Source organism: Phyllostomus discolor, chromosome 9, assembly GCF_004126475.2.
Source record: "Phyllostomus discolor isolate MPI-MPIP mPhyDis1 chromosome 9, mPhyDis1.pri.v3, whole genome shotgun sequence".
NCBI classification, from domain to species: domain Eukaryota; kingdom Metazoa; phylum Chordata; class Mammalia; order Chiroptera; family Phyllostomidae; genus Phyllostomus; species Phyllostomus discolor.
In genome coordinates, this window is record NC_040911.2 from 64,728,556 (window position 1) to 64,756,046 (window position 27,491).

The 27,491-nt window shown below is 41.0% G+C and overlaps 1 protein-coding gene across 3 annotated transcripts in view; it reads left to right on the forward strand.

The window, feature by feature from the left end:
* RALGAPA2 (Ral GTPase activating protein catalytic subunit alpha 2) overlaps positions 1 to 27,491 on the forward strand; it is a 369,400-nt gene that overhangs the window by 339,171 nt on the left and 2,738 nt on the right. For 2 of the 3 annotated variants that reach the window (XM_036009474.1, XM_028523690.2), the window contains 2 exons: positions 11,923 to 12,044; positions 17,925 to 20,038. In XM_036009474.1, the coding sequence (XP_035865367.1) occupies positions 11,923 to 12,044; positions 17,925 to 18,049 (247 nt within the window). In that variant the 3' untranslated portion in view covers positions 18,050 to 20,038. Of the gene's footprint in view, positions 1 to 11,922; positions 12,045 to 17,924; positions 20,039 to 26,157; positions 26,198 to 27,491 lie in introns of those variants that run through there. The other variant, XM_036009475.1, reaches the window with a different exon arrangement.

The following is a 27,491-nucleotide window of genomic DNA, read 5'->3' on the forward strand; positions in this document are numbered from 1 at the left end:
TTATGGACATTTTGGTTTACACTTTTTGGCTATCATGAATGATGCTGCTATGATATGTGCATACAAGTTTTTGTGTGAACATATATTTTCAGTTCTTTAGGAGCAGGTTTGTTGGATTGTGTTTAGCTTTTTTGAGGAACTGCCATGCTATTTTCCTTATTGGCTACACCCTTTTAACTTTCTACCAGCAAGGTATGAGAATTTCAGTTTCTCCACATCTTCACCGATACTTATTGTTCACTCTTTTTAAAAAAAAATGTTGTTGTTCATCTTTATTCTTTGATTATAACCATCCTAGTGAGTGTATAGTAGTCTCATTGTGGTTTTGCTTTCCATTTCTCTGTTGACTAATAACATTGTGCATCTTGTCATATGTTGGTCATATGTATATCTTCTTTGGAGAAATGTTTAATCAAATCATTTGCCTATTTTTTAATTGGGTTGTCCTTTTATTGTGGAGTTATGAGTTTTTTATATATTTTGTATATGAGACCCTTATTAGGGGTCTCATATTGTTTGCAAATATATATTTTCCCTCATTCTGTGAGTTGTATCTTCCTTTGTTGATAAGCCCTTTGAAGTATAAAAGTATTTTATTTTTGATGAACTCTAATTTTCCTATTTTTTTCCTTCAGTTGCTTGTGCTTTTGGTGTCATATCTAAGACCAGTAAGCATTTAAAAACTTTTTCTTTGATCACTGTTCAAAAAATCCCGCCCCCCCCCCAAATGAAAATGTGTTATCATCTGCTGCGTCCTTTAATCCAAAAGCTACTGGTAGTGGGACCAACAGAAGATAATCAACTCACTAATTTCCTAGTTTTGTAAATTACTCTTAGCCATTTCTTTTCTGACCTAAGCTGGGTGGGGAGAGATTAGAGGGTGGAAGGATTGAGCAGAAAGGAAAAAGGACTCATGGACATGGACCACAGTGTGGTGATTGATGAGGGGGGTGCTATAAAGTAACTAAATGGTAATGGTAAAAAAATACAATAAAGGTTAAATCAAAATAAATAAATGTATCTATGGATATATTTTATGCATTCCTTGATCCATAGCTGTCTTAAGCAGTCTCATTTCCACCAGGTTTCTTTGAGCCCAGTACTATCCTTGTGTGAAGAATGTGCCCATTCCCTTGTCTGTAGTGCTTTGTTGTCTGCTTCACTAAAGGATAGCCGCTTCTCCCCTGCCTCTGATCCATTTCATCTTCTTTTCAAGTCAGGCACACCACCCAACATGACCCTTTCTCTGTCAAGACTATTTTCAGAAGTTCTGATTATTTCAGATCTTCAGGTAACTTTGTTACCTTTTCCACTTGCCCAAAATATATGTCATTCATTTCTGGAAACAGGCAAAGAATAAGGATAAAATATTAAGACATTGTATAAACCCATTGATTGAATTTATAGATACAATTCAGCATTTCCTCTTCAAAACTCAAGGGTACCCCACACTCTTCCTAGTGTTGCAAGATGTTCTAAGAGAGATCTAAAAACTTAAGATCATATGCTCCCTTGCCTCAAACCATTCAGGCCTCTGGTGACCCAGCCACAGCCAGTGTTTCAAGTGCATCTCCTGCTCTGTCTTGCCACCCTTTGGCTCCAGTCATCTTTCACGTGCTAAAACACCCTAAGCTCCTTCCAGTTCATTCCTCTCTGTGCCTGAAGTGTTCTTACCACCACCTACCCACATCCCCCTTGATTAACCCCTTTCCTGCCACTTCCTCAGAGACTTCCCTACCTTTCTTGGCCCCTCTTTCCTACCTGGCACTAATGTAAGGATAGTCTGCCTTATTCTTTGAACTTGTGCCTGCTAGAATTCAGGCTTGACAAGGACAGGGACAGCATCTGTCTATTTCCCAGTTGCATGCCCATCACCAAGTACAGATGGGCACACAGTACATATTTATTGAATGGATGCACACTTGAGTGAAGGTGGACCTGCTTTTTAATAATGGCAAAGTCACTTGAAATCAAGTTTTATGAGCAGAGTAGGATAATGTATAGCAATCATACACATAGGCCCAGGTACTATTTTGAGTCTAGTTCAGCCCATTTTGTCATTCACAGTGCATGGTAATTCCAACAGAAGTATTTTTGTAGAAAAGCTTATTTTGGCTGAAGCAGTACCCTCACCCCCATGAATAGCATGTGTGTCCATGTTTGACTTGAGCTCTTTAAAACCCATCTGTCAAAGTTTTCGAGATTATGTGAAAATTGGAGCTCCAATATTTTAGTCTGTTTCTGGAACTAAGACCTTTAAAATAGCACTGCCTGTTTTCTGCTTTCTCAATGTCTGAACCAAATGGACTTTTTTATTGTTGTTATCTCTAATAAGCAAACTTATACTTTTTATATCCACCTTGGGCTTGAAGAAGCTTATTCTGATCTGCCAATGCATGAGAAAAGATCCATTTGGTTGGTGTTATTTTCCATTCTCACCAGATTGCTTTTTTTATTACAAAATATTTTATATATACTAGAAAACATACAGCATTTATATAAGTTCTAAAGAATAGTGCAACATTTCCCTGTACTGACCCCATCTGTACCCACCAATATATTTGAGACCCTCCCTTGTACCCCCTCCTCCTTATCCCAGAGATAATCCTAGTTATAGTTTCACTGCATATGTGTATATCCCTAGGCAATGTGTTTCAGTGTGTCTGTTTTTAAAATTCATGTAAGTAGAATTTCACTGTACATGTTTTTCAGTGACCTAATTTTTTTGTTGAATGTTGTTTTAAGTTTCATCCATACAAATACATATACCTATGGTTTATTTTTCACTGCTATATAGTATTCTATTTTGTGGCTACATTTGTCAATAGAAGTTAAAAATGATTTTTTCAAGTTCCAGCCAAGATGGAGACATAGGTAGAAACCCTTTGTTTCCTCACACAACCAAAAGGAGGAAAACAACCAATCTGAAATCAATAAAGAACCAAAAGTGCCAAAAAATCAAACTGTGTAGAACTCCAGCAACCAAGGAATTAAAGAAAAAATCAACCAGAACAACCAGAGTAGTAAGGCAGCGGACCTGGCCAGCTGACTCAGGAAAATTCGCATCACCTCTTGAGGACATTGGGGGCGGGGCCGGCTGCTGAGTTGGGTGGGCTGTGAGGGAGGGGCTGACTTAAGGGAACTCAAAGGTGGCTGTGGACTATCGCTGGGGTTGCCACAGAGAAGCTCCCAGTATCATAGGAGAGTCCTAGAGTCTGTTGAAAAGTGGGCTAGAGACAAGCAGGTAAGCCACACTGTTCCCTGTCTGGCCCCTCCCCCACTGGCAGCACTGCTGCGCAGCAGAGGGTGTTGCCCTGCCCAGGTGAATACCTAATGCCCTGCCCTCTTACAACATATCAGCTGTGCCAAGACAAAGAAATATGGCCCAAATGAAAGAATAGAGTAGAGCCTCAGAAAGACAGCTAAGCGAGGAGGAGATTGCCAACCTATCTGATGGAGAATTTAAAACCCTGGTAATCAAAATGCTCACAGAACTGATTGAGCTTGGTCAAAAAATGAAAAAACAAATGAAGGATGCCCAAAATGAAATAAAGCAAAATATCCAGGAAACCAACAGTGACAGGAAAGAAACCAGGACTCAAAGCAACGATTTGGAACAAAAGGAGGAAATAAACATCTATCCAGATCAAAACGAAGAAACAAGAATTTGAAAAAGTGAAGAGACTCCTAAAAACCTCTGAGACAACCTGAACTGTTCCAATGTCTGAATTATAGGGGTGCCAGAAAAAGAAGAACAACAGCAAGAAATTGAAAACTTATTTGAACAAATAATGAAGGAAAACTTCCCCAGTCTGGTGAAGGAAACAGACTTCCAGGAAGTCCAGAAAGCCCAGAGGGTCCCAAGGAAGCTGGACCCAAAGAGAAACACACCAAGGCACATCATCATTAAGTTACCCAGGTTGAAGCAAGGAGGGAGTCTTAAAAACTGCAAGAGAAAAGGAAAGAGTTACCATAATTTTCAGACTGTAAGATGTACTTCCCCCCACCCTACTAAATTAGAGAGGATTAATGGTTGTTAATGCTGCTGTTGAGTTCTGTTTACATTGGTGAAATATGTTATTTATGCTATTAAATATTTTACAACATCTTTTGCTTCAAAACTTTTTCTCCTATTTTTCTCCTCTAAAACCTAGGTGTGTCTTATGGTCCAAAAAATATGGTACCTACAGAGGCATTCCCATTAGACTACCAGCTGATTTCTCAAAAGAAACTTTGCGGGCAAGATGGGGCTGGAAAGAAGTATTTGAAGTCATGAAAGACAAGGACCTACATCCAAGATTATTACTCTTTCCAGCAAAGCTATCATTTAGAATGGAAGGGCAAATAAAGTGCTTCCCAGATAAGGGCAAGTTAAAGGAGTTCATCATCATCAAACCATTATTATATGAAATGTTAAAGGGACTTATGTAAGAAAAAGAAGATCAAGACTATGAACAATAAAATGATGACAAATTCACAACTATCAACAAATGAACATAAAAGAAAAGAAAAACAATGGAAACAAAAAACTAAGCAAACAGCCAGAACAGGAACAGAATCAGAGAAATGGACATCACACAGAGGGAGTTCAGTGGGGAAGGGGTGGGAAGAATAGTGGGGGAAAGGCACAGGGAAGAAGAAGCATGGTTAATAGGCATAAGGTAGACAGGGAAAGATAAAAAATGGTAGGGGAAACAGAGGACTCAGAGAATTTATATGTACAACCCATGGATGTGAACTAAGGTGGGGGGAAATGATGGAGGATTGGGGGGGAGGGGGGAAAAGGGGGGAAATTGGGAGAACTAATAGCTAATCAATAAAAAATATTTTTTAATTTTTTAAATGATTTTTTCATTTTGATATTGTCTAAAGAACATTATAATATTTTTTAATATTTTATCTAAATTTTTTAAGATTTTATTTATTTATTTTTAGAGAGGGAAGGGAGGGAGAAAGAGAGAGAGAGAAACATCAATGTGCGGTTGCTGGGGGCCATGGCCTGCAACCCTGGCATGTGCCCTTACTGGGAATTGAACCTGCAATGCTTTGGTTCATAGCCCACGCTCAATCCACTGAGCTACACCAGCCAGGCATATTATAATATTCTTACATGCAGAATTTCTGACTCATGGAATATGCACATCTGCCCTTTCCTGAATAATGTCAAATTGCCTTCTGGAGAAATTGGGCCAATTACCTCCTACCATCAGGCATTGAGAGTTACTATGTCCCATGTCATCTCTAACATTTGACATTATTAGATTTTTTTGTTCTGCTGGTCTAGTATATACAAAATGGTATTTCACTGTGGCTCTGATAATCCCTGATTATTCATTATGTTGAGTATCTTAATGTCCATTCATATTTTATCTTCTGGAAATGCTTATATCTTTTTCCCATTTTTCTAGTAGATTATTTGGGTTTTTATTGATTTATAGGGATTCTTTATATATTCTTCAAACTACTTTTTGTCAGTCATGTGTTATAGATGCCTTCTCTCACTTTGTGCCTTGTAGCTTTACCCCCTTTATGATATTTTGGTGAACAGTAGTTCTCAGTTTCAATGTGTCCAGATGTACAAGTCTTCTCCTTTATGGTTCAGTGTTTTTTGTTTCTTGTTTAATCAATTATCCCATATCCCAGTGTCATAAAGAGTGTGCTTCATATTACTAGAAGTTTTGTGTCAATTCATTTTTATCTCTGCAGAATTTTACTTCAAATTGAAAACTCTCTAATGTCTCCTTACAACTTGCCTTTGCCTAGAATATATCTAGCAGTATGATAGTCCAAAGCCATGGGCACAAATTCTGGGTGTTCATAAGTTATGGAGCATGGTGGCATAAGGATGAACCTGACTCATTCAGTGTTCTCAAGGAGTATAGTGGGCTAAATGGTAGCCCCCAAAAAGATATGTCCACATTCTATTCTCAGAATCTGTGGATGTTAGTGTGTTGAATAATGTTTTTTGCAAATATAAATTAAGGATTTTGAGATGACAAGAGCATCCTGGATTGTCAAGGTAAGCCTTAAGTCCAATGATGTGTCCTTGTAAGAGACACACAGAGAAAAGGAGGAGGCAGTAAACCTCAGAGGAAGGAATAGAAGGGAAGCACCCACAGCCCAAGAATGCAAACAGCCAACTAGAATGGGAAGAACCAAGAACAGACTCTCCCCTAGAGCCTCTGGAGGGAGTAAGGCCATGCTAATACCTTGATTTTAGACTTCTGGGCTCACAGAACTGTGAGAGAGTAGACTTCTGTTGTGTAAAGATACCGTTTGTGGTCATCTACAATAGCCAAGAAACTGATATAAGTGTGCTTAAGATGAGATGTCTGTGTGTGGAAACTACAGGCAGAGGTTCTGTTTTCTCCACCCTAATACATCCTTGGTTAGGATACAATAGCCAAGAAACTGATACAAGTGTGCTTAAGATGAGATGTCTGTGTGTGGGAACTACAGGCAGAGGTTCTGTTTTCTCCACCCTAATACACCCTTTCTCCATCCTCAATGGATGGAACAAACACGGTACCAAAACCTGGGAAGGCCACAACTTACCAGAGGGGCACAGAGTTGGCTAAAGCCTCCAAAAGAGTGCAGGAATGTGGCTCTCTCTACTTGTAGATCACTGATGCAAGAAACAGAGTCTAGAGAGTCACAAGAATGCTAGCCCTTGGCAGGCTTGTGTCAAGCAATAAGGGGATACATGAGTTAAAAAGGAAAACCAGGATGTGTATAGAAACTGCTACAGAATCCTCACATGGTGACATTAGGAGGCAGCCTCCTCCATAGTGACTTTGTCTATCTGAGTATGGTGTCCATTCTCAGGAAATTTAGAGAAGGTCCAGGCAAGAAAGCCTCAAGAGTAAAAAATGTATGTGTCTGTACAATTTGCAATATAGACTCTTTCAAGCAGTTCTCTTTTTTCCTTGATAAAAAAATGGAATTATTCTAAGATAAAAGTTTAAAAATGCTAAGTGGGCAGTCATTAAACACATAGCCTGAATGAGGAAAAAGAAATTAAAATGAAATAATTGTAATTTTCATGAATTTTTAAAGTCAGCATGGTCTATGATTGTAGATGCAGCTTAAAGTTATGTACTCAAGTTTATGTTGCAGATTGACTTTTTATACGTATGTATATTTAAGTCAATTGATTTACCCTCAATTTGAGTTTAGCTCCCAACCTTGCATGAAATCTTGAAATTAATTTCATGTATTCTGGAATTCTAGATTTGAGGTGAAGGCAGTAAAAGTAAGGAGACCTGAGTTCCAGTCCCAACGGCACCACTGAATAACTGTTACACTAGCAAGTCACTTGGACTGTTTGAGCTTCTATTTCCTGATTGGTAATATGGAGATCACAGGACTCACTCCAGGTCATGAGGCTCCAGTGTATGAAGGAGGCTTGCTTATGGTAGAGCCTGACACAGACATTCCCTTTAGCTTATTCTTACATTCTTTCTGGAAGCTGACCCATAAGCCCACATGATAGGGGTTGGGAGGAGTAGGCAACCCCTCGTGCTTCTCTTGTGTGCTAGAACCAGGGTCAATGCTTCATATGATTCCTTTGACCTTCCTAGCAGCCCCAAGAGCAGATGTCACTGTCCCTGCTTCAAGAAAACCGATACTGGGGGGGTTGGCCCCCGGTCCCCCAGCTGGTGAGGGAAAGGCCTGGAATTCAGACCTACACCTGTCTTCCTCCAAAAAGTAAGCTCCTTCATGTCATGCTGCTGCTGCCATTTCTAAAATTTAAAACAAATTATAATCAGAATAAAGATGGGGGCTTGTAATTTGGATTCTCAGACTCTTGTAACCCAGCAGAGTGTGTGTCTTGAGGGTCTCAGAAAGTTCTCTTGGGAGTTTTGATGAAATGTAACCAGTAAATACAGATGGCCTCTTTATTCAAGTAGAGGAATGTTGATAATTGATAAAAATTCTTATGTGATATGTAGACAGAATGGGTCACTAAAGAGACTCAATAATAACCAGAAATCAAGATAGGTTTCTAGTTAGTAAGTTAAATGTTCTTTGAATTGAATAGTCAAGGGGTGGATTGCTCTTTAAGAAAGTACTTTACTATGGTTTTTAATGTGATAGTAATTCAGGACAGAATTGAAGTTACACATGTTAGTGGACTTTTTAAGAGAACAAAGGACAATAGTTAGTATTGAAACAGGAATTGGATTTGTGACCAAATGCCTCTTTAGCTACCTGCTTTCAGTCAAAGGTCACTGACCACCCACTGCCCAGCATTATTCCAGCATCCAGTCTACCTCTACATGTGAGAAGATCCTTATAAGCTTTTTGATATCTTGAGTTAAAAAATATTGTTATTGTTTTTTTAAAATTGAAAACAACCAGCTTGGAAGCCCTAAGGGTTTTACATAAGAAAATGTCAGGTGATACTGCTCCTAATTTCCCTTGCTAGTAGTTTAATAAATTCAGTTAAGATCCCAGAGCTACGTTTTTTAAAGCTAAAAAATGATTTTTGGCACCCACAAGCTCTCATGGCTGTCAGATTTGGGTTGATGTTTGTTTTCTCTTTGTCATGGTGTTTAAATGCCCTGGCGTGGGCCATGAGTGAAAATGCATTTGATGATCTCCTGGTCTAACCCCAGTCCCTAGTGAATGTTTACATAGATGACAACACCCAGTTTAGTGCTGTTAACGCTCCTGCAGCAGCATGGGACTAGCCTGGGGGTAAGGGAGTATGTGCTACATGTGACAGTTGGGGGCATAAATGATGAGGTCAGGAATCTTCTATGAAGTAAACATTCTCTAGTTATCCAGTTCTAGAAGCATCTTTTTGTCCTGTCTCCCATAGTGCCTTCCTATAGGAAACAGACCATAAATATTCATTGAATCAAATAATCTCACAACTTGATCATTACCTTCTGGGACTCTAATGCTGGACTTGCTCTTAGGAGCCCAGATCTCTCAGCATTGACGAGGACACACTTATGAAAATAGGACAGCGTCATGCAGAATGAGGTTGTCAGGCTGCTGTTTGGGGCCAGTTTATGGTATCATACACAGCATCCCTTTGTAGGTTTGACTGTGAGCTTGATTAACATGGCAGACACTCTTCCAGATAGCATATTTAACAAAATACATTTGCTTTTCTATTTTGTTCACCATTGTCCTGAGCAGTGTATGTGGATGTGTTGGACGCAGTGGGGCCTTTCAGGAAACAGCAGGATGATTCTAGGCAGAGCATGACAGATCTTTAGAGGGACGCACCTGCTCTAACCCAAGCCCACAAGCAAACTGTGGACTGAAAAGAGGCTCCATGAACTGAGCGTTGACACTGAGCCATGGCTGTCCGAAGGCTCAGGTGGTTGTCAGCCATAAGTTTAGCTTAGCTCTTTGAGTAATTTGTCACGCCTCACTCAGCTCCTGCTGGGCCAGCACGTGCCAGCTTAGTGTCAGAGTGCCTGTTCACCAGACGGCCACTCAGGCCTAACATCCTGCTGTTCTTGCAGACCAGCGGCTTGCTGGGGCCATGTATGGAGGGCCAAGTCGTGGCAACAGCCAAGTATTGTGCAGAATAAGCATGTTCATAATGAAACATGAATGACATCAGTGGGTCCCTCTAGAATTGGGCCTGAATGAGTGCCTCTTGCTAAGGAAGTTTGGCAGCCTGTTCATTAGTTAAGACAAGTCACCAGGAGCTCAGCCTGCAGTTGAGAAACCAGTTCAGGCTCATGCTGCCCAGGCCTTGGACTCTTATGACCATCTATATAAAAAGATCATAAATCATCAAGGGGCCACTTTTGAAATCTTGAAATTCATTTTCCTTTTTTAAAGTTGCATAGAATAAACCTAAGGAGAAATTCTGGAACAGTGCTGTCCAGCAGCTCTTTCTATGATCATGGGCATGTTCTGTCTGCAATACAGTATGATAACCCCTAGCTACATCTGGTTGCTGGGTGCTTGAAATACAGCTTGTGGGATAGAGGAACTGAATTTCTATTTCTTTTATTTTAGTTAATTTAAATTTAAATTCAGACAGCCATGTATGACTTGTAGCTGCACAGCCCTAGAATGCTTCTGGTCTCCTCATAGTGTGAAAAATCTTCCTCTGAATATAATTGAAGGAGAAGAAAGAAGAATAACCTGCACTGATGAATCGGTGTGCATACTTTGCCAAAAGAAAACAGAAAAATATTTTCCTATTTTAAAACACGTGCTCTATCAAAAGCTAAATAGAAGGGCATAATTGTTACAACTTATATATTTTTAAAGAGGCCATTTTGAAAATATAGTGAGAAATGCTAGAATTACTTTTGTTCTTCTGGTGCTATAGGTAATAAACTGATGATCCACATTCTTTATGTTTCTGGAAAATTAGCATGATTTTTGAAATAACTAAAACACATCTTTTAACTTGGTATTGATGATGCAGAAGGGGAAAATGAGACATCATGCCAACTTCCCCAAGTGTTAATTCATAAAGTCATACATGTGGTGGCCCCATCGCTGTTGAATTGTTCTGACGCTTTCCTGTTACTGAAAGTGAATGATTCACCTTCTAAGGAAACAGAAGCCACACACAAAAGGGGAAGATTTGCTTTCTGCCCTGTGAAAGATGGCCACACACAGGGGTCCTATTAAGACAGCTGGAAAGTTGCTTCAGCGTGTTACGCTTGTAAGTTTTATTGGTGACTGGTTTTTCATTGCACATTTGAATGTGTGTGTTCCAGACTACAGTTTTAATTAAAAGGTAGCACTCTCTTTTTTTTTTAATTATTGCCTTGTACATTCTCTGTTAGGTTCTCCGACTTATTAGTTCCTGTGTTCTAATGTTCATGTTCATAGCCTATCTTGGCTTTTGGCCCAGGTGCCCCTTCAGAGCATAGCTCCTGTCCTTTCCTCTTCCCAGTAACACGAATTTGCTTATTTTTAAAAGTGTATGCCACCATCTTATCACTGATTCTTGCTTAAAGTATCAAATCATTTTGTCAGTAGGCTAAAAATAACATTTTATCAATGAACTAGGAAAGGAAGATCCACTGTTGTCCCACAGTTCTCAATGGAAAAAAATGCTGTCATAGTTATTTATAATAGCCAACATTTGGAAGCAGCCCAAGTGTCCACCAGTAGATAAATAAATTAAAAGGCTGTCGTACATTTACATCATGGAATACCACTTGGCCATAAAAAAAGAAGGAAATCTTACCTTTTGTGACAGCATGGATGGACCTAGAGAGCATTATGCTAAATGAAATAAGCCAGTCAGAGAAAGTCAAGTACCATGTGATTTCACTTATACATTGAATCTAATGAACAAGATGAAGTAAAAAGCAAAATAATTACAGACTCATGGATAGAGAGCAGGCTGACAGCTGTTGGAAGGGGTGGAGAAACTGAGTAAAAAAAAAGGGTGACAAAATAAAACTCACAGACACAGTGTGGTGATTGCTGGGGGAATGGAGGTGGAGGAGAGTATGGGAGGAATAAATGAAGATGGACACAGACTTGGGGTAGTGAACACACAATACAGTGTATAGATGATGTGTTATAGAATTGTGCACATGAAGCTTGTATAATTTTGTTAACTAGTGTTCCCCAATAAGTTTAATAAAAAGGAAAAAAAGAGAGATGCTCTCATAATCAATGCCTCCGTTTTTTACTCCATCTTAATGATATTTTGATGTGATTTTGTAACCGTGTGTACATATTTTTTGTTGATACTAGTGTTGGATGCAGTTAAAATCTAAGAAAAACTTAGGTCTCAAAATTAGAATGTTGTCATTAATTATGACTAATATTTAATTTTTAGACAGATGTTAACAAACTTGCAAGGTAACTTCCCCCACACAATGTAAAAGTTGCATAGCTATATGTAAAATGAAGTAAACTACATTGTTGTTATGTGTGTCATTCTGCACATGCACTTGTTTCCTTAACTGATTACTGCAGCTATGAAGAGCGAGCTCTGTATCTTGAAGCAATAATTCAGAACCACCGTGAAGTAATGACATTTGAGGATTTTGCAGCCCAAGTCTTTTCTCCATCTCCAAGCTACTCCCTCAGTGGAATGGGTGAGTGTCTATATTATTCTTCCCTCACACGCTTAAGACGCACTCAAGCAGCAGATGTACACCTGTTTTTCACAGATAAATGCTTGCAAATTTAAGGAGAGCATTCTCCCTCTGAATCAACTAATGAATATCAAAAGGAATGATGACATTCATTTTAATTTGTTTTGTATCCAAGCTGTTCACTCAGTTCTTTTCTTCAGCTATCCTGTTAACCTCCAAATCTAGCAAGGTTAATGAACTTTTTCTCAGTAATGTGCTCTGGTTCATTCAGTGGTGTGGGTTTCTTGCTGAGCTGGGAATATGTTGTGTAAAAGCGATGCCTGAATTGGTGCTTACTTATCAAAAAAAGAGTTCCTCACAGTCGAAGCCGTTGATACTAATGCTAAATGGGGATTATGTTGCCCAGATAGTTGGGTCAGGGATTAATGGAGAAGTGGAAGGACAGTATCCTGGGTCCATCATTACAGCAGTGCAGCCTGCTAGCTTTCTCTCTGTAGTGGCCTGTGTCACATGGACAAGAGCAGCACCTGGTGTGGAACCTGTTTAGAAACTGGCTTACAATCATTTTCATTGGTTAGGCAAATGGAAAATTTCAGAATTTTCCATGAATGTTCTTGTTTTTAGGTTTTACTCTTCTTATATTAACAATTTTGGGGGGGAAATGTGTACTGCCACTTAAATTGATTGTATGATTACTGTGGGGTTTTGTTTTCGAAGAAGAGAATTACTTTTAAATTTCTGCATGTAATTACCGGTTAATTGCCTTTCAGAAAGCAAATGGGATATTTGGTCAATGCATGTTGAAATTCTCAATGAAGGCCTTCCTTCTTCCACTAGTGTAAACACAACTGTTAGAGTGCTTAACAGATTTCTAACCTGTGTTGATTGTCTCTGAATACGACCTTCCTTTTCCTATTCTGACTTGTTAACAAATATCTTCCACACAAAGTGAAAAAAATTAAATTCAGTGAAATAAACCACTTACAAATAAAATCAGTCATGCATCATTGTTTAACATCACTGGCTTCAATCCTTGCCTCTCCCAGCTTTGTTGGGAGATAAGAGGGAGAGGCTTGCACTAGCACAGGGAGCCAGGAGCATCAGGCAGAAGGCCTGGGAGATAAGCAAGCTGGCTGTGGTACCAGAGCCGCACAATTTACATAATCATGCCTCTGCTTCCTGGTGAGGCATCAAGAAACACAGAGATGGCCTCTATTGATCTTAGTTGAATTGGAATACTAAACTACATGAGAAAAGCTTATAACTTCAAGCTTTGATTAATGTTTCCTACATTAAAAAAGTAGAACAGCTGTGAATTGAATTCTTTCATACAATCTGCCAACATTCTATCTAAAACTAGCAAAAGAGAAGTCAGTTTCAAGGGAAATGAAGATTTTGTACCCAGTTGAGGCAGAGGTTTAAAACTGTTTATAATTTTTGGTGAAAGCACATAAAAGATCTGTAGCAAAGCTAATTTTTTTAAAGATACCATTCTGCTTCTTCCACCCTCATATTTTGGGACTTGAAATTTGTCAGTGCTTTTTGTCTGTCTGTTTGTTTTTTAAAGATTTTATTCATTTCTTAGAGAGAGGGAAAGGATAGGAGAAAGAGAGAGAGAGAAATATTGATCCATTGCCTCTTGCACACCCCCAACTGGGGACCTGGACTGCAATCCAGGCATGTGCCCTGATCAGGAATCAAACCAATGACCTTTCAGTTTGAAGGTTTGTAGGCTGGCACTCAACCTGCTGAGCCATACTAGCCAAGGCTGTTTTTTTAAAATCTTGAGAAAGCTTTTTGTTTCTTAAAATGAAAGAAATTAAATAATAACTAGCCCTGGCTGGTATGGCTCAGTAGATTGAGTGTCGGCCTGCAAACCAAGTGGTCACCAGTTCGATTCCCAGTCAAGGCACATGCCTGGGTTGCAGGCCAGGTCCCCAGTAGGGGGAGTACAAGAGGCAACCACACATTAATGTTTTTCTCCTTCTCTTTCTCCCTCCCACTCTCCCTAAAATAATATAAATAAAATCTTTAAAAAACAAATAATGACATTCATCAACTCAACTGTTACATTCTTAAGGCTCTTGATTATTAAAACAAATGTTGATGAACTTTATTTTCTAGGTATATTTTAGCCTCTATATAAATTTGTTTGATTTTCTTCTAAAAGTTTATCATTATCTAAAATAAATTCAAATAAGTTAGTGTGTAGGTAACATCTTAAGTGAGACTCTAGGAGTAATTTGGATTTTTTAAGACCTGCAGTTTGGAGACAATTGCTAACAAGCTTCTAGAAGAACATTGCATTTGCCAAAGTCACTTAACAGATAAACATTCTGACTGCTCCTAAGAGTGGACATTGGAACTTGTACAAAAGGAACATGAAACCAAATATAGGATATCAAGACAAATGCTGGTTCTTTCTCTTTTCAAGTTATTAACATCAGTGTCACATTTCATAATGTTTGGGGTTTAGAGTATTTGGTGTAGAGTGATAAAAATTTTTATATAGGTATATCACACCAATCCATGAATACAATTTAAGTTTGGGCATAATGTTCTCTTTTAACGTTTTGCATATCTGTCCACCACAATGATTAACAAAGAACTAGCCAACAACAAGCCAAATGGAAAAATTGAGCCCCAACAAGTGACTTAAGATCCCACTGTGCACTGAAGACCCAGTCAGACCATCCTGGCCAGCAGTGTCATCAAAGCCAGGCCTTCGGCTCCTGCTCACATGCATATGCACAATCTGAGCAAGTAGGGGCTCTCAGGTTTTCTTTGTATCCTTACTACAAGGACCTTTGTTGTTAACATAGAGGGAGAATAACCTGAATGCTTATTCATTCCACACTGGGTTTGTCACAGCCAGTCACCCACATTTTTAAAGGGAAGGACTCTAATGCCAGCCTTTAAGTTCCTGCTATAAGTAAGAGATGTACTAAGTGAGAGGGGCCTGTGCCCAAAGAGGCCACTGTTGGAAAATGCCCTCTCCTCAGACTCTCCTGCCCCAGGGCTGTTGCTTGTCACCCAAGCCAGCCATTGATGGTCACAGTGGCCAAGTAAATATGCCTCTATTCATGGTTCACTGTCAACCACTGATGCAATGGGGGGTTTTTGTTGTTTGGCTAATAGGCGGGTGTTCAGCGTTTTTTTAAGAGGTTTTATGTAAAAACCTATTTTGCCAGTCCAAAAATGTTGTTTTAAAATACCATCTACCTCATATCTATTCCGCCCATTACTTGTTTTGATTTACCCGCTCTATAATCAGTATTTGAGCTGCTTTTTAACCTAGCCCTGTAATTTGCATTCCTTTTGATTCCTTCCTTATTGACCAGCAAGTTTCTAAGTGGTAGCCAGTGTTAAAATATTGGCTGTAGTTAACACACACATTTGAGTGTTTGTGTATGTATGTCCATACGTGTGTATGTATGTTTTGTGCATGTATGTATGTGCATTTCACATACTTTGGGGGAGGGACTAAGTGCATACTTTGAAGAATGTTTCCAAGGAAGGGGGGCCAGCAGCAAGGCCTTTAAAGGGTTAACTGGAATGGGTACCCTCTACTACTGGGAGGGACTGATGTAATCACTGCAGCTCACAGCCAAGTGCATCTGTTCACCATGAGGTCATTCTGCATGCTAATGATTTGGAAAATCAAGTATAATGCTTGACATTATCAGAAAAGATAAATAGTGTAAATCTTTACTTTTTAGAAGATACTCTTATAAAACAAAAGGAGAAAAAAGAAACTTTAGCTTGGACTTGAGATTATTTTTTACAGAACTGCTTTACAGATTGTGTCTGGACCTTAATATCTTGGAGGAATCCACTTGTGTCTATTAATAAATGATCCCCAAATCATGTTACGATTATAGCTAACAATTGGTAATTGAGGATTATAGATATGTCTAATTTAATATGTATTTTAAGAATTTCTAAGTGCTTTGGTCAGAAGTTGATCAAGATGGATTTATTTCTCAAAGAATGTCTAAAACCAAGAAAAATGAGGGGTATTCTTCTCCATATACGAGCATTGACTGTTTGCTAAAGATGCCAGTACTGTTTGTTGTCCCTTCTGCTTTAATTTTGCTCCCAGCAGAGGGAGCACAGACGTGTGTTTATTTTTTAGCCTCTCATGAGACAACATGTGATTTCTCCAAGATATGGTCAGAAACACTTGCTCCTTCATGTTAGGCTATATTGTAAAGGCTCCAGGATTTAGAACAAGTGGCAGAAAATTCCTCATTAGGCACTATCAGATTCTGCCACGTTTAATACATATCACGTTTGGAGCTTAATGCAGATTAGTCTGAGTTTGTCTCTGGATGCTGCTGCCACTGCTGCTATTGTACAAAGTTTCAAATTTTCATTCTCATGCTCAGGAATTGCACAGAAAGGTTTATTATGCTTATCTACCTAACAGAAAAGACTTGAAATGTTTTTCTACAAAAAAATCATTATATTAGGTTCACAGAAACTATGGGAAGACTCTGGGTCTGTCTCCTAGCAGCCTGTTTCCTGGAAGGAGAGGTCCAAGCCAGGGCCACAACATGGGGAAATGCTGGCCCAGTGCCCACTCCATAGGACAGTCCTATAAATCAGAGCCATGGCTGCTGGCTTATTAATATCAGTTGAAGACCAGAACTAAAGCTCAACTCCATTCAGATAATCCAGAAGTTACTGTTAAATTCAAGTTCTCTTGTGGCACTGTCTATTCAGGAACCCAGGGCCACCCAGCTCCACGCCCTCAGGTTGTAGCTGGACAGGTGTAGCTACACTCTCTGCAACTGGGTGCCCTGTATGCACGTTCCTTCCACCCCAGTAATCTTTCCAGACTCAGCCCAAATCTTTCTTCCTACATAAGGCTCAATTCTGTCCCTCTTTGCATATGACATTTAAAAAAATATTTTAATGTATTATACTTGAAAATGCAATGAAGCATCCATAGGAATTTTTTAACCACCCACTATCCCATTGCTAAACCACTGGTGCTGGCTCCAGCTGCACATTGGATCACCTGCAAAGCCATAGGAATCTCGATGCTGCATGCCTTCACCAGACACTTGGATTTCCTGGTCTGGGCTGTGTTGTGGCCCTGGGGACTTTATTTTTAAAACTCCTGAGGGCATTTAAATATACAAGCAGGACTGAGAACCACTGTCCTAAATCAAAGCATCATGGTAATGTTTATGTTAATGTCCTCACTTTAGTGCCATCTCACTTGTCATTACTTATATCTTAATTTTTCTTAGCCTATGCAAGTCTTTGTCCTGTGTGTATGTTTCTTCTATCTATAATAGGCTGTAAAATCTTCAGTGAATTATGCATATAATTTCTTTCTTATAATATACACAACAGGAGTAAAATAGAAATGCTGACAGAAAGGAGTCAGACTGTTGCTTTAAGCAGTACAAGTGTGTCTCCAGACCTCAGATGTGTGTTAGGCCTGATGCAAGATACAGAACAAACACCTGCAATTGTGATTCACCTTTCCCCCTCACTTTCTGGTCTTCTAGTGAAAGCAGACTAATGATCAGCAGTATGGCCAAAACTGCCGTGGAGAATACCTGGTTAATCCACAGAATGGATGATGCAGTTTGAATAACTGACACTTGGTTTGGGATGCTTTTATAAATGTTATTCAGGGCTTTAAAGAGAAGAGTATTCTCAGTTGCCCTATTTAGTATTCATTTTGTCTTGTGCTTATTCATCATTTTTCCCCTTAAAATTCTTTTACTCACCTCAACGTCGTCTTTGGAAGGCAAGAAAAGGATGAGACAAACATTTTTTAAACTAGATCTGATAGAAAACTGTGGTGCCCCTTGTCAAATGTCACCCTCTCTGAATTGGACCTCCCCTCCCCTCCTTTGGCAGCTTCCACTGAGGAGGACTGGCCCAGGAATTGTAAGGAAACACAGAAGGCTCTGGAGACCTTGTGTTCTGCCTTTACTTCCCTTCTGGAGCTTGAAGTCTTGTTAGGGAAAAGCAGATACTTGTGAACCACCAAAAATGGCTAATGATTAATAAGCCCAGATTAGTTAGCTCCAAATTATAACTACATGTCAAAAAAAAAAAAAAAAAAACAGTCAGTTAACGGTTTGCAGTTGGGTTGACATTTTCCTGAGATGGGCTATGCCATCTGCCTTGTGAGTCTGGGAGAGAATGAAAACTCGCCTAATGTGTGTTAGATATTCTACTAAGCAGCCTGCCGGCCAATTTTTAACTTTCTCACATTGGCTAAGAATTGAGACATCTGAGAACTAGGAAGTCCTGGACAAGAAGAATATAAAGGCCAATAAATGTAGGAAGAGAAGAAAGGGAAAAAGGACCCCTTTCATAACCAGTACAGGGACACTCCTGCTCCAGGGCAGGTTTCCAGAAAAAGAAGAGACCTAAGATTATGTATTCTAAAGTGTTGACATTACATTTAATTTGTTCCTTTGCAAGAACTTGAAGATGCTGCTTTTTCTGTGAATTGCTGTCTTCATTTAGTTCTGGTTTCACAGTCCTTGCAGGGTTTTAAGAGCAAGTGGCATCTTCCTCCCTGCCTAGCTGCTAATTATGGCCTCTGGGAATACTTCAGCAGTTGCCAAGAGATGGCCAGCAGGTACCAAGAACTTTTCTCAGTCAGTTTTTGAAAATGACTCTTAATTAAAGCTTACTGGAAATAACCTTGAGAGTTTGTTTCGGAAGAGCCTGGAGCTTCTGACACCCTAGATTTACACTCCTGTTGAACCATGGCTGTGCTCCTTATGTCTTTCTGGTTCTAGTAGGTAGAACATGTACAACCTCAGCTGTTAGGGTGGTTCCTACAATACTCCATGGCTTTGCTTGATTTTCTGTTTAGCAAAACCCAAACCAAAACAGAGGCCAAATGGAGCCTCTCTTACCAGCATTTAGGTCTGCTGATGGAAAAAAGAAAGAATATTTTACACTTTTTTTTCCCAGAGGGCTCTATGATGATAAACAGGAAATTAAACCTCTAAACAGCATAATAAAGAAAAAAAGTTGATTCCATTTTCCCCATTAGCCTTTAAACTCCCTCAAAAGGCTGAAAAAATCCCTTAAAAATTAGAAACATGCCAATCAACTTTATTTTTTAAAATACCTAAAGTATTTACAGCTTCAACATGGCCAAAATCAATTTCTCAGCCCTAAGAAACCTAGTAGCATACTGTAAAGAGTGCCAAGAAAGACTAGGCAGAACCCTACTTTTTGACGACTTCAAGAACAGGAGACAGTAAATCCACCTACCTGCCACCCTAATGCCAGGTCCCTGCCCACAGCGCTCAGCTGCTAACCCCTGGTTGACACTCAACGAATATCTCTCTTCTCGCCAGTGAGGTTGCTTGATGGTGAAGAAAGCCACTGTGGGTCTTCCAGGACTCACTGTGAGGTTCTACTCCCCCAGCCCTAACCTCAGGCAGAGCCAATAGATGCAGGCTGCCTGTGTAGTAGCTGCTGATGTATGTTTGGGCAGACCCTGCAGCCAGCGTGAGCCTGTGCATGGTAGTTAGGGAAACCTTGCTCCCTAGCTACATCCCTAGGGCTCCAAGAAGTAGCTAGAGAAACAGTCCAAGTCTAGTTAATGCCAGAGCCCTCTTTGACATCTCAGGCGTGTGCTCTCTGAAGTCAGCTCCTGACCAGGGGGTTGTTAGCTGGATCACCAGGGGCAAGAGTCCCACAGGAGAGGGATCACCACAGAGAAGAAAGGAAGAGAAACCAAAAATGGGCACTCCATGGCCATGAAATTTGACTCTTGTGCCTCTTTACCCCAATTACCCAAAAGCTGGTGAATAACGAAGTCATATTTATATTAACCTGATGTCGCTTCGGTCCTGAGACACTACACATGCACACCCTTTTGCTACAGCTTGAATACATTGGAATTGTAGCCCCTTACTCATCAGATCATCACTTAACTCTGTGAGGAGTCAGGCCTTCAGACACTCATTTCATAAATGTTGAGAATATTGAGGGTTACTAAGGAAGAAAAAGAGCAGAGAATAACAATGAGTGCCTATAAGAAAACAACACTGGGGTGGAGTGCATTTTAAATTGGGGGAATAAGGGAAGCCTCACTGAGAAGGAACATTTGAGGAAGACATGACAAGATGAGGAGAGATGCATTTAGAATTTGTGGTGGGGACAAAGCATCCCAGACATGAAAGAACAAGAAACACAAAGGTCCTGAGGAGGAATCGTCCAGGAACAATGAGGAGCCCCTTGTGGTTAGGAACAGAACAAGAAAGGGATGAAGGGATAAGGAAAGTCAGAAGAGCCTTGTGGGCCCAGAGTAATGGGCTGTTACTCTAGTGAGATGACAGCTTTAGAGAGTATTAAGCAGTGAAGTGATATGATAGATTCTTGTTTAAAAAGGTCACTCTGGGTTCTGTGGGGAGGATGTTTTATAGGAGGGGTGGCAGGGAGACTAAATATATTACTATTCCTTGGCATGTTTGACTAATTGCATGAATATGTGGCAATTCCAGAGATGTTCCCCCTGAACCTTCCCTGATGGGCCCAACTAGAGAGGGTCCAGTGATGACACCCAACCCCAGTGCCACAGAAGGCAGACCATGACCAAAGACTTGACGCAGCCGGCTGAGCAGTGTAAAGGGGAGCACAGTGACACCAGCTCTTGTATGGGGGAAGATTTTGTGTGGTGGGGGAAGGAAGAAGGGTGAAAAGACAGAGCAGGTCGCATATTCCCCCACTCCTGAAGATCCTTCAGGATCATTCCAGAACTTGGTGGTTCTTCAAAACCAGTGAGCTGGCATGAAGAATCTGGTAGATGAGTATCGTCTAGTACACCAGAACATTGCTTGAAGAGACTTTAAATGATTCACAATTATCCAGAAGAGCTAGGGTTTGAGAGTGAGGTTCCTTGGCACTGTTTCACTCTTGTAAAATGGTCTCCAAACAAACTATGAGCAGTAATAGCTCCTTGCATTTGTGTGGAGATTTACAATTTTATGCACACTGCCCCCACAATCTGCCTCATAGAAGCAAGATTTATCTCTTTGGCAGTTTTGAACTGAGGAGGGTTTTTTGTTTTTTTTCTTTTCATTAGTCAAGTGCTGGTCATATCAACGGCCAGGGAGTCAAGTGCTTACGTTTCTGCAAACAAGACTCATTGTGTCCCACTCTGAACAGGACCCCTGCTTATGGAGAAAAAAACAATGGCAAGGAGAGGATGAGCTCTTTAGTGGCAAAAGCAAAAGTTCCTCTCCAGAGGCAGAAAGGACTACTTTATAGAATATATTGACAATGCACACCCACTAATGGCACAGGTAACTGAAAAGTTGACAGAAAGTTAACCAAAATATTTCCTGTTATAATGTAAATGGAGCACATAGGAACAATTCACACATAGAAAATATCTTAATTATGAGCCAAATAGCTTCCTGAATGTCTGAAAACAATAAGACAGCTTTATCAATGAAACTAACAGTTAGTTCCATTGCTTCCTTAACATTTCCTCAAATAAATAGAACTTATTGTTCTCCTACAAGTCACCACAATTTAACTGCTACATTTCTTGAGCTATTGATTATAGGAATTTAAAATACACTCCTATGCTGCATAGAAAATCCCAGTGTGTCCTGGGGACACTCCACTGCAGTCCCACCTTGCCGAATGCCACACCTGACTTTTTACCAAGACAGATGAAGGCAAGTTAGAATAAACCTGAAAGATGACCTTGAAGAAGGGTAATGTGTCATCTGATGGGTGGCCCCATTTTCTTTGCCTTGAAGATGGTTGAGTGTTTAGTGCAGCACAGGAGAAATGTTGCTGGGGGCAGCTGCTTAGCTGCCCCAGCCCTCTGCCTCCTTGGGTGTGCATAGGGTGTTTGTTTTCCCCTAGAACTCAGAGCCACTTCTGTTGTGTCACTTTTGGAAAAATAGTAGCAGTAGCTACCCAGACTACCTCTATGTTATTTTTCCCTTTTTAAAAATAGCATTATTGGGATATAATTCATATACCATTCAATTTAGCCATTTCAAGTATACAGTTCAGTTTTTCATACATCCACAAGGTTGTACAACCATCACCACAATGTAATTTTAGAACATTTTTATCCCTCGTAAAAAAAAAAAAAACCCCTCTGGTAGTCAAGTTCTCATTCACCCTGTCCCACACCCCCAACCCTAAGCAACCCAAGCCTACTTTCTGTCTCCATGAATCTGCCTCTGCTAGACATTTCACATGAGTGGAATCATACAGTATCTGGTCTTTGGTCACTGGCTTCTTTCACTTAGCATATCTCAATGTTCATCAAAGTTATAGCCTGTATCAGTATTTCACTTCTTTTTATTGTCTATTGTAAAAGTAGACCACATTTTGGTTCTTTCATCAGTTGATGGAAATGTCAGCTGTTTCCATTTTTTAACCTATTATGAATATTGCTGCTATAAACATTTTGGTATTGTTTTTGTTTTAAAATGTGCATTAAATCTGGTAAAATGAATAGCCATCACTTTGGTCAGATGCAACTGGAACTTTTGGTGTTTCTGTGAGATAGTGAGGGGGTCTGGAAACCTCTTTCTTCAGCGAGGGCTTATCAAAAAAGTTGACAACAGGATTTAATTTTAAATTTATAATCTACTTAATCTTAGTTTCGATATCTATAGAGTATATTATAGTGTGGAGGGGAAGAGAAAAATATCAGGAAGTTTTTTCATGGATGTTCCACATGCTGCTTAGTTCCCTGACTGCCACAAGTGCTTATGCACGTGCAGGCACGTAACACATACACTCTATCTCCCTGTCCGCATTTGGTCCAGCTGTCCTAGCTTTCTGCTTCAAAAACAAAGTGGATGGGCAAGACCACAACCAAAAAGAGGAAGCTTGAGCCCAGGGCCACTGCCAGAGGTTGGAAATACTGGAAGCCATTCTTGGGCCATTCAGAAATGTTAATTAGGCTGGCTAATTCCCACTGATCTTGGGTTGCCAGTGGTTGAGTTGAGTGTGTACGCTTATCCCTTCCACAGCTGCACCTGTTTCCCTTCCTCAGAGCCATTCCGAGGGGTCTGAATAACCCAGACAGCTCTCTGAGCTCCCTTGCTGTCTGCCTTCCTGCTGGGAGGATATTTAGCACTCTCCCAACGCTGAAACTCTGGTCCCACTGTTTCTCTCTCTCATCCATGCCAGCTCTCAAAATCATTCCCTTCCTAATTATCTTGAACCAGTTCATCATTTTCCACACTGTTCAGTAACAAGAACCCAATAGAGGCAGCCACTTCTCTTGTCCCACCCCTGTCCAGCTTATCCCAGGTGACAGTCCTGGATGGCACTTTCCTTGGAGATGAGAAGCTTGGTTTAAGACCTTGCTCTTTTGCTCCCAGTGAGTACAACAGAGAAAACATGCCACAGAAGACCCTGCAGCTCTTCACGAGCCTCCATGACACAGAGCTTTATGGAACACAGAAAATCTTCAACCAAGATTATTTCCTGTGTTTTTTTAATCTTTATATTTTTCATTATTATTTAGTTTATTCATACCCTTATGCCCTGCCCCAGCAATCACCACACTTGTCCACGTCATGAGTCCTTTTCCCTTTTTGCTCAGTTAAGTCCTCGTTGATATTCCAAGTATCAGAGAAGTCACGCGAGCCCAAAGAAGTAAGGCATCTTTTTCTAAAAGAGACTTCTAGATTCTCTGGGCTCCTGCTCTGTCTGAGCCTCTGAGTGGCTCACTGGCATATGAGTTACACCTGAAGGGCTCTCCCCAGAAGGGTCCTGCCCAGATGTTTTTAGGTGTGAGCAGGGCCGATTCTTGATTCCCAGCACCCTTAACTGTTAAAAAAATATTATGTTTAAGATATATTAACCCCATAAAACAGTGTCTATCAATCTATTTTTTTTTCATTATTGCCCCACCATGGAAGCTTTTGAGACATTTTTATTTCCTAATTTGTCCCCTTCCTGAAACACCACAGAAATCCTATTTGTTTATTTACTATACTTATTTCTGGGCTTTATGCACATAAGGAGTGAGATACTTTTGCCTCCCAGGGGATGACATTGCCTCATTAGAATACATGCCAGTAACTCCTCCACCAAAGCCCCAGAGGTAAGGGCTTCATCTGCTTTCTTCACTGCTATAGCCCAGAGCCTAGAACAGCACCTGACACACATCAGATAGCCAGTGATGAAAGGATGAAATAATTATGCTTTGTGTCTTTCCCCCATATGCCAAACATCACATGCCTTTTATCTTTCTGCCCCTCATCTCCAAGCATAGTGCTCTCTTCTGGTGCCTTCCAGCCTGCCCAGGAGACTTGCTACCTCATGCTCACCCTCAGGGATGTATCAGGAAGCTGACAGCCAACACATATGTTCTAAGTGCAGGCCTCTGCCCTTTGGTAGCATTACATGTGCGTCAAGGGCAAGTGATATTGTAGCCCCATAGAGTAATTAAAGTAGCCCCCAACTGTCTTTGCCTTTGTATCTCCTTAAGTTACCCATGGATTGGAGGTTATTGAGACATTCTTTTTGGTGCAGCACACCACACCAGGCTGCATCTGGGGACACACTGGGGAGAGATGCTAACCAGTCCTCATCAGCAATTACAAACAAGCCTCCATTGTTAGCTGCACCATCTGTTTTCTTGGTTTCTACCAATCGGGTGTCCCTATGCCCAGCATAACGAGGGCCAAGAGGGCTGCAGGGGAGAGAGGTCAAGGAGCTTCTCCGTGAGACCCCCTTTGCTCACCCTGGAGAAGTTCCATGGCATGGTGCCTGGACAAACTGGACGGCCTCAGCTCAAGGAAGACACATGAAGAGAGTTATTATGTGTGGGTGTTTTCTGTGACAGGAAATGGCCCCACAGCACAGTGTACTGGGGCAGAAATAGGAAATTTAATAACCACATTATCTAGAGGACCCACAGAAAACATTCTACTCTGTTACCAGCAATTAACACCTCCCAAGAACTTCTTGTGCCCTCAAGCACAATCACTGTGGTAAGAAGGAGTAGTTAACAGTGGTTGGAAATCAGGAAGACAGAGAATGATGCTGGGTCACCACAACTGGTTATTTATCCTGAAATTCCTAACCCCAAATGACTTTTTGTTGGGAGCAATAAATTTTCATCAATAGATTAGAAAAGAACCCCACTTAAAAGTATGTCAATGGTTGTTCCAATGGCATCTGAACCACTAGTCTTAGAAACCAGCCGTGCTCACTGTGCCAACCTTGTCAGGCGTGGTCAGCAGACAGTCCAAGTTTACAAATGTGACCACTCGGACAGCAGCCTGTGTCACTGATAAATGTCCTTTGTCTGGATTTGATTGTGGTCCAGTGATGCTAAATTCAAGAGCATTTGAGGGTTGGGGGTGCAGAGCAATGGACTGGATGCAGAAAGAGGCAGCATTTGCTAAGAAAAACCCATGTAGGAAATAAGATGGGCTAATTGAGAAAACCTGTCACAAATTACAGAAAAGTTTAGGTCCCCTCTATGACTAGGCATGACTGCTGAGATCCTGCTGCTTTTTGAGTGAGGGCAAACATATGGTCCAATTTCACCATTACAGAGTCCCCTTCCCGAGTTGCCCTGTGCACAGCATGCCTGGTGCTTATTTTCTGGGGACTGTCAATCACAGGTGACACTAATACTGAATTAACACACTGTACAACTCAGAAACATGGAAAAGGAAACTTAGAGATATGTAAACTCATACACACACTTGGAGGGTATTGATTTTTTTTAGGTCCTCCACTGAATTCCAAATACTTGTCTCAGAAACTCTTATCTTTGACTATATTTTACAACAAATCCATCTGGAAATATTGGGCAGCAGGAAAAAAGGATACAGTGGTGAGTACTGCCAGTGTCTCTAAGGTTCCCAATAACATCTGCTTTATACATCCTAGGAATGCTAATGTCTCCTTCATTTCACATTTATAAATGTGACAGCAGCTATAATTCTGTCCTGCCAAGTCGAATTTTAAGTGAATTTTCAATTCCTAATGATCTCTAAGACTGTGACAGTACTCAGGAGAGCCCAAGAATAAATGTATTATTAGCACTCTGTGTTCATTATCAAGTTGGGTTATGGGTGTGCTGGCTGTATTCATTTGATTTTATGTTCTTTACCTTCAGATTAAAATACATAAAGGTCTCATTGCAGTATTTGAGCAAGGTAAGACCAGCACTTCAGCAGATTTCCCAACCACCCTGCTCTTGGGGACAAGTATGTAAATTCACTAACAGACCTCCTTCCATGGCTAACACCTCACTGAAATGTGCCCTCCCCTTCCTACGGCTCTACCCTCCCTTCCCAAGGGCTCTGCCCACACTTCTCCTTCTGCCCCTGCATGTCTGTGCTGCTGAGGGAACTCAGCCCTCGCCTTTCTTCTGCTCCTGCACTCTGGGTGGAATCTGACTCAACACCTGCTGTCCCAGAAAATGTCTTTGTTGCCTGCCCTATTGTGTTGGGAGCCTCAGGGAGCCAGTGGACTCAGAGCTGCCCCCCTTTTGGTTGCCCAAGCCTGGAGGAGCAAGATCTTGAGATGGGCTGATAAGACTAAGACCAGCATGTGCTGGGCCCAGCCTTTGACCGCTTGCCTTAATCAGAGCCTCCAAGGCCTCAGCTCAGGAAGGCGTTGTTGTCCAGGGGGCTGGTGAATAAAACAGATAGGGGAGGAAGAGCAGACAAAAGCTGAGGGGAAAAAGGGTGGAGAACCAGGGGATTCTCGAGGTTTAGGACCCAGAGGACAGGCAAGCACTACAAGTGCCGCCTCCTCTGCTGACCTCTCTTGTCTTCTTAGTCCAGGTCCTTCCCTGTGTGCACTGACAGAGAGCCACATCTATAGATTCAGGGCTGGCTGAAAACCCTCTGCAGGTGGCCTGGCTATACCAGTTCGTGGGCTGACAGGTGGAAGGGATGTGAGATGATGATGACATGGAGAACATCAAGCTGTCTTTCATTAACAGCATTGCGAGAGTGGGACACAGCACAGACACCAATCACTGTCTCAATAAATGTGGAAGTGGGATGTTCTGGCTCAGATTTTTGGTTTATCCAAAACACCACTCTCCCCCACCAGGCAGGGGCTGTTATATCTGCAAGCCACTCAAGCAGCCACTATCACAGCTAGCTGACCCTCTAACCCAACTGCCCTTTCTTTTCCCCTCAGCCAGTGGTTTGACCCAGTCCTGGAATGGTCTCAAACTAGGCTCCCTCACATCAGGTTCTAGAGGCAACATCAGCCACAAAACTCAGGTGCTCATGACCAGGCCAGGCAGACCAGGGGAGTACAATTCCCTCCGGCACTGGGGCTTCATGCATCAAATTCTTGGATTTTCTGGGACCACCATATTCATGTATATCCTCATGCTTCTTACACAAAAGCGGTAAGTGGGGCTCAAGTATCCTTTCAATAGGAACCACCATCCCCCTCACCCCCCAGTTTTCAGCGAGGAGGAGGCTGAGT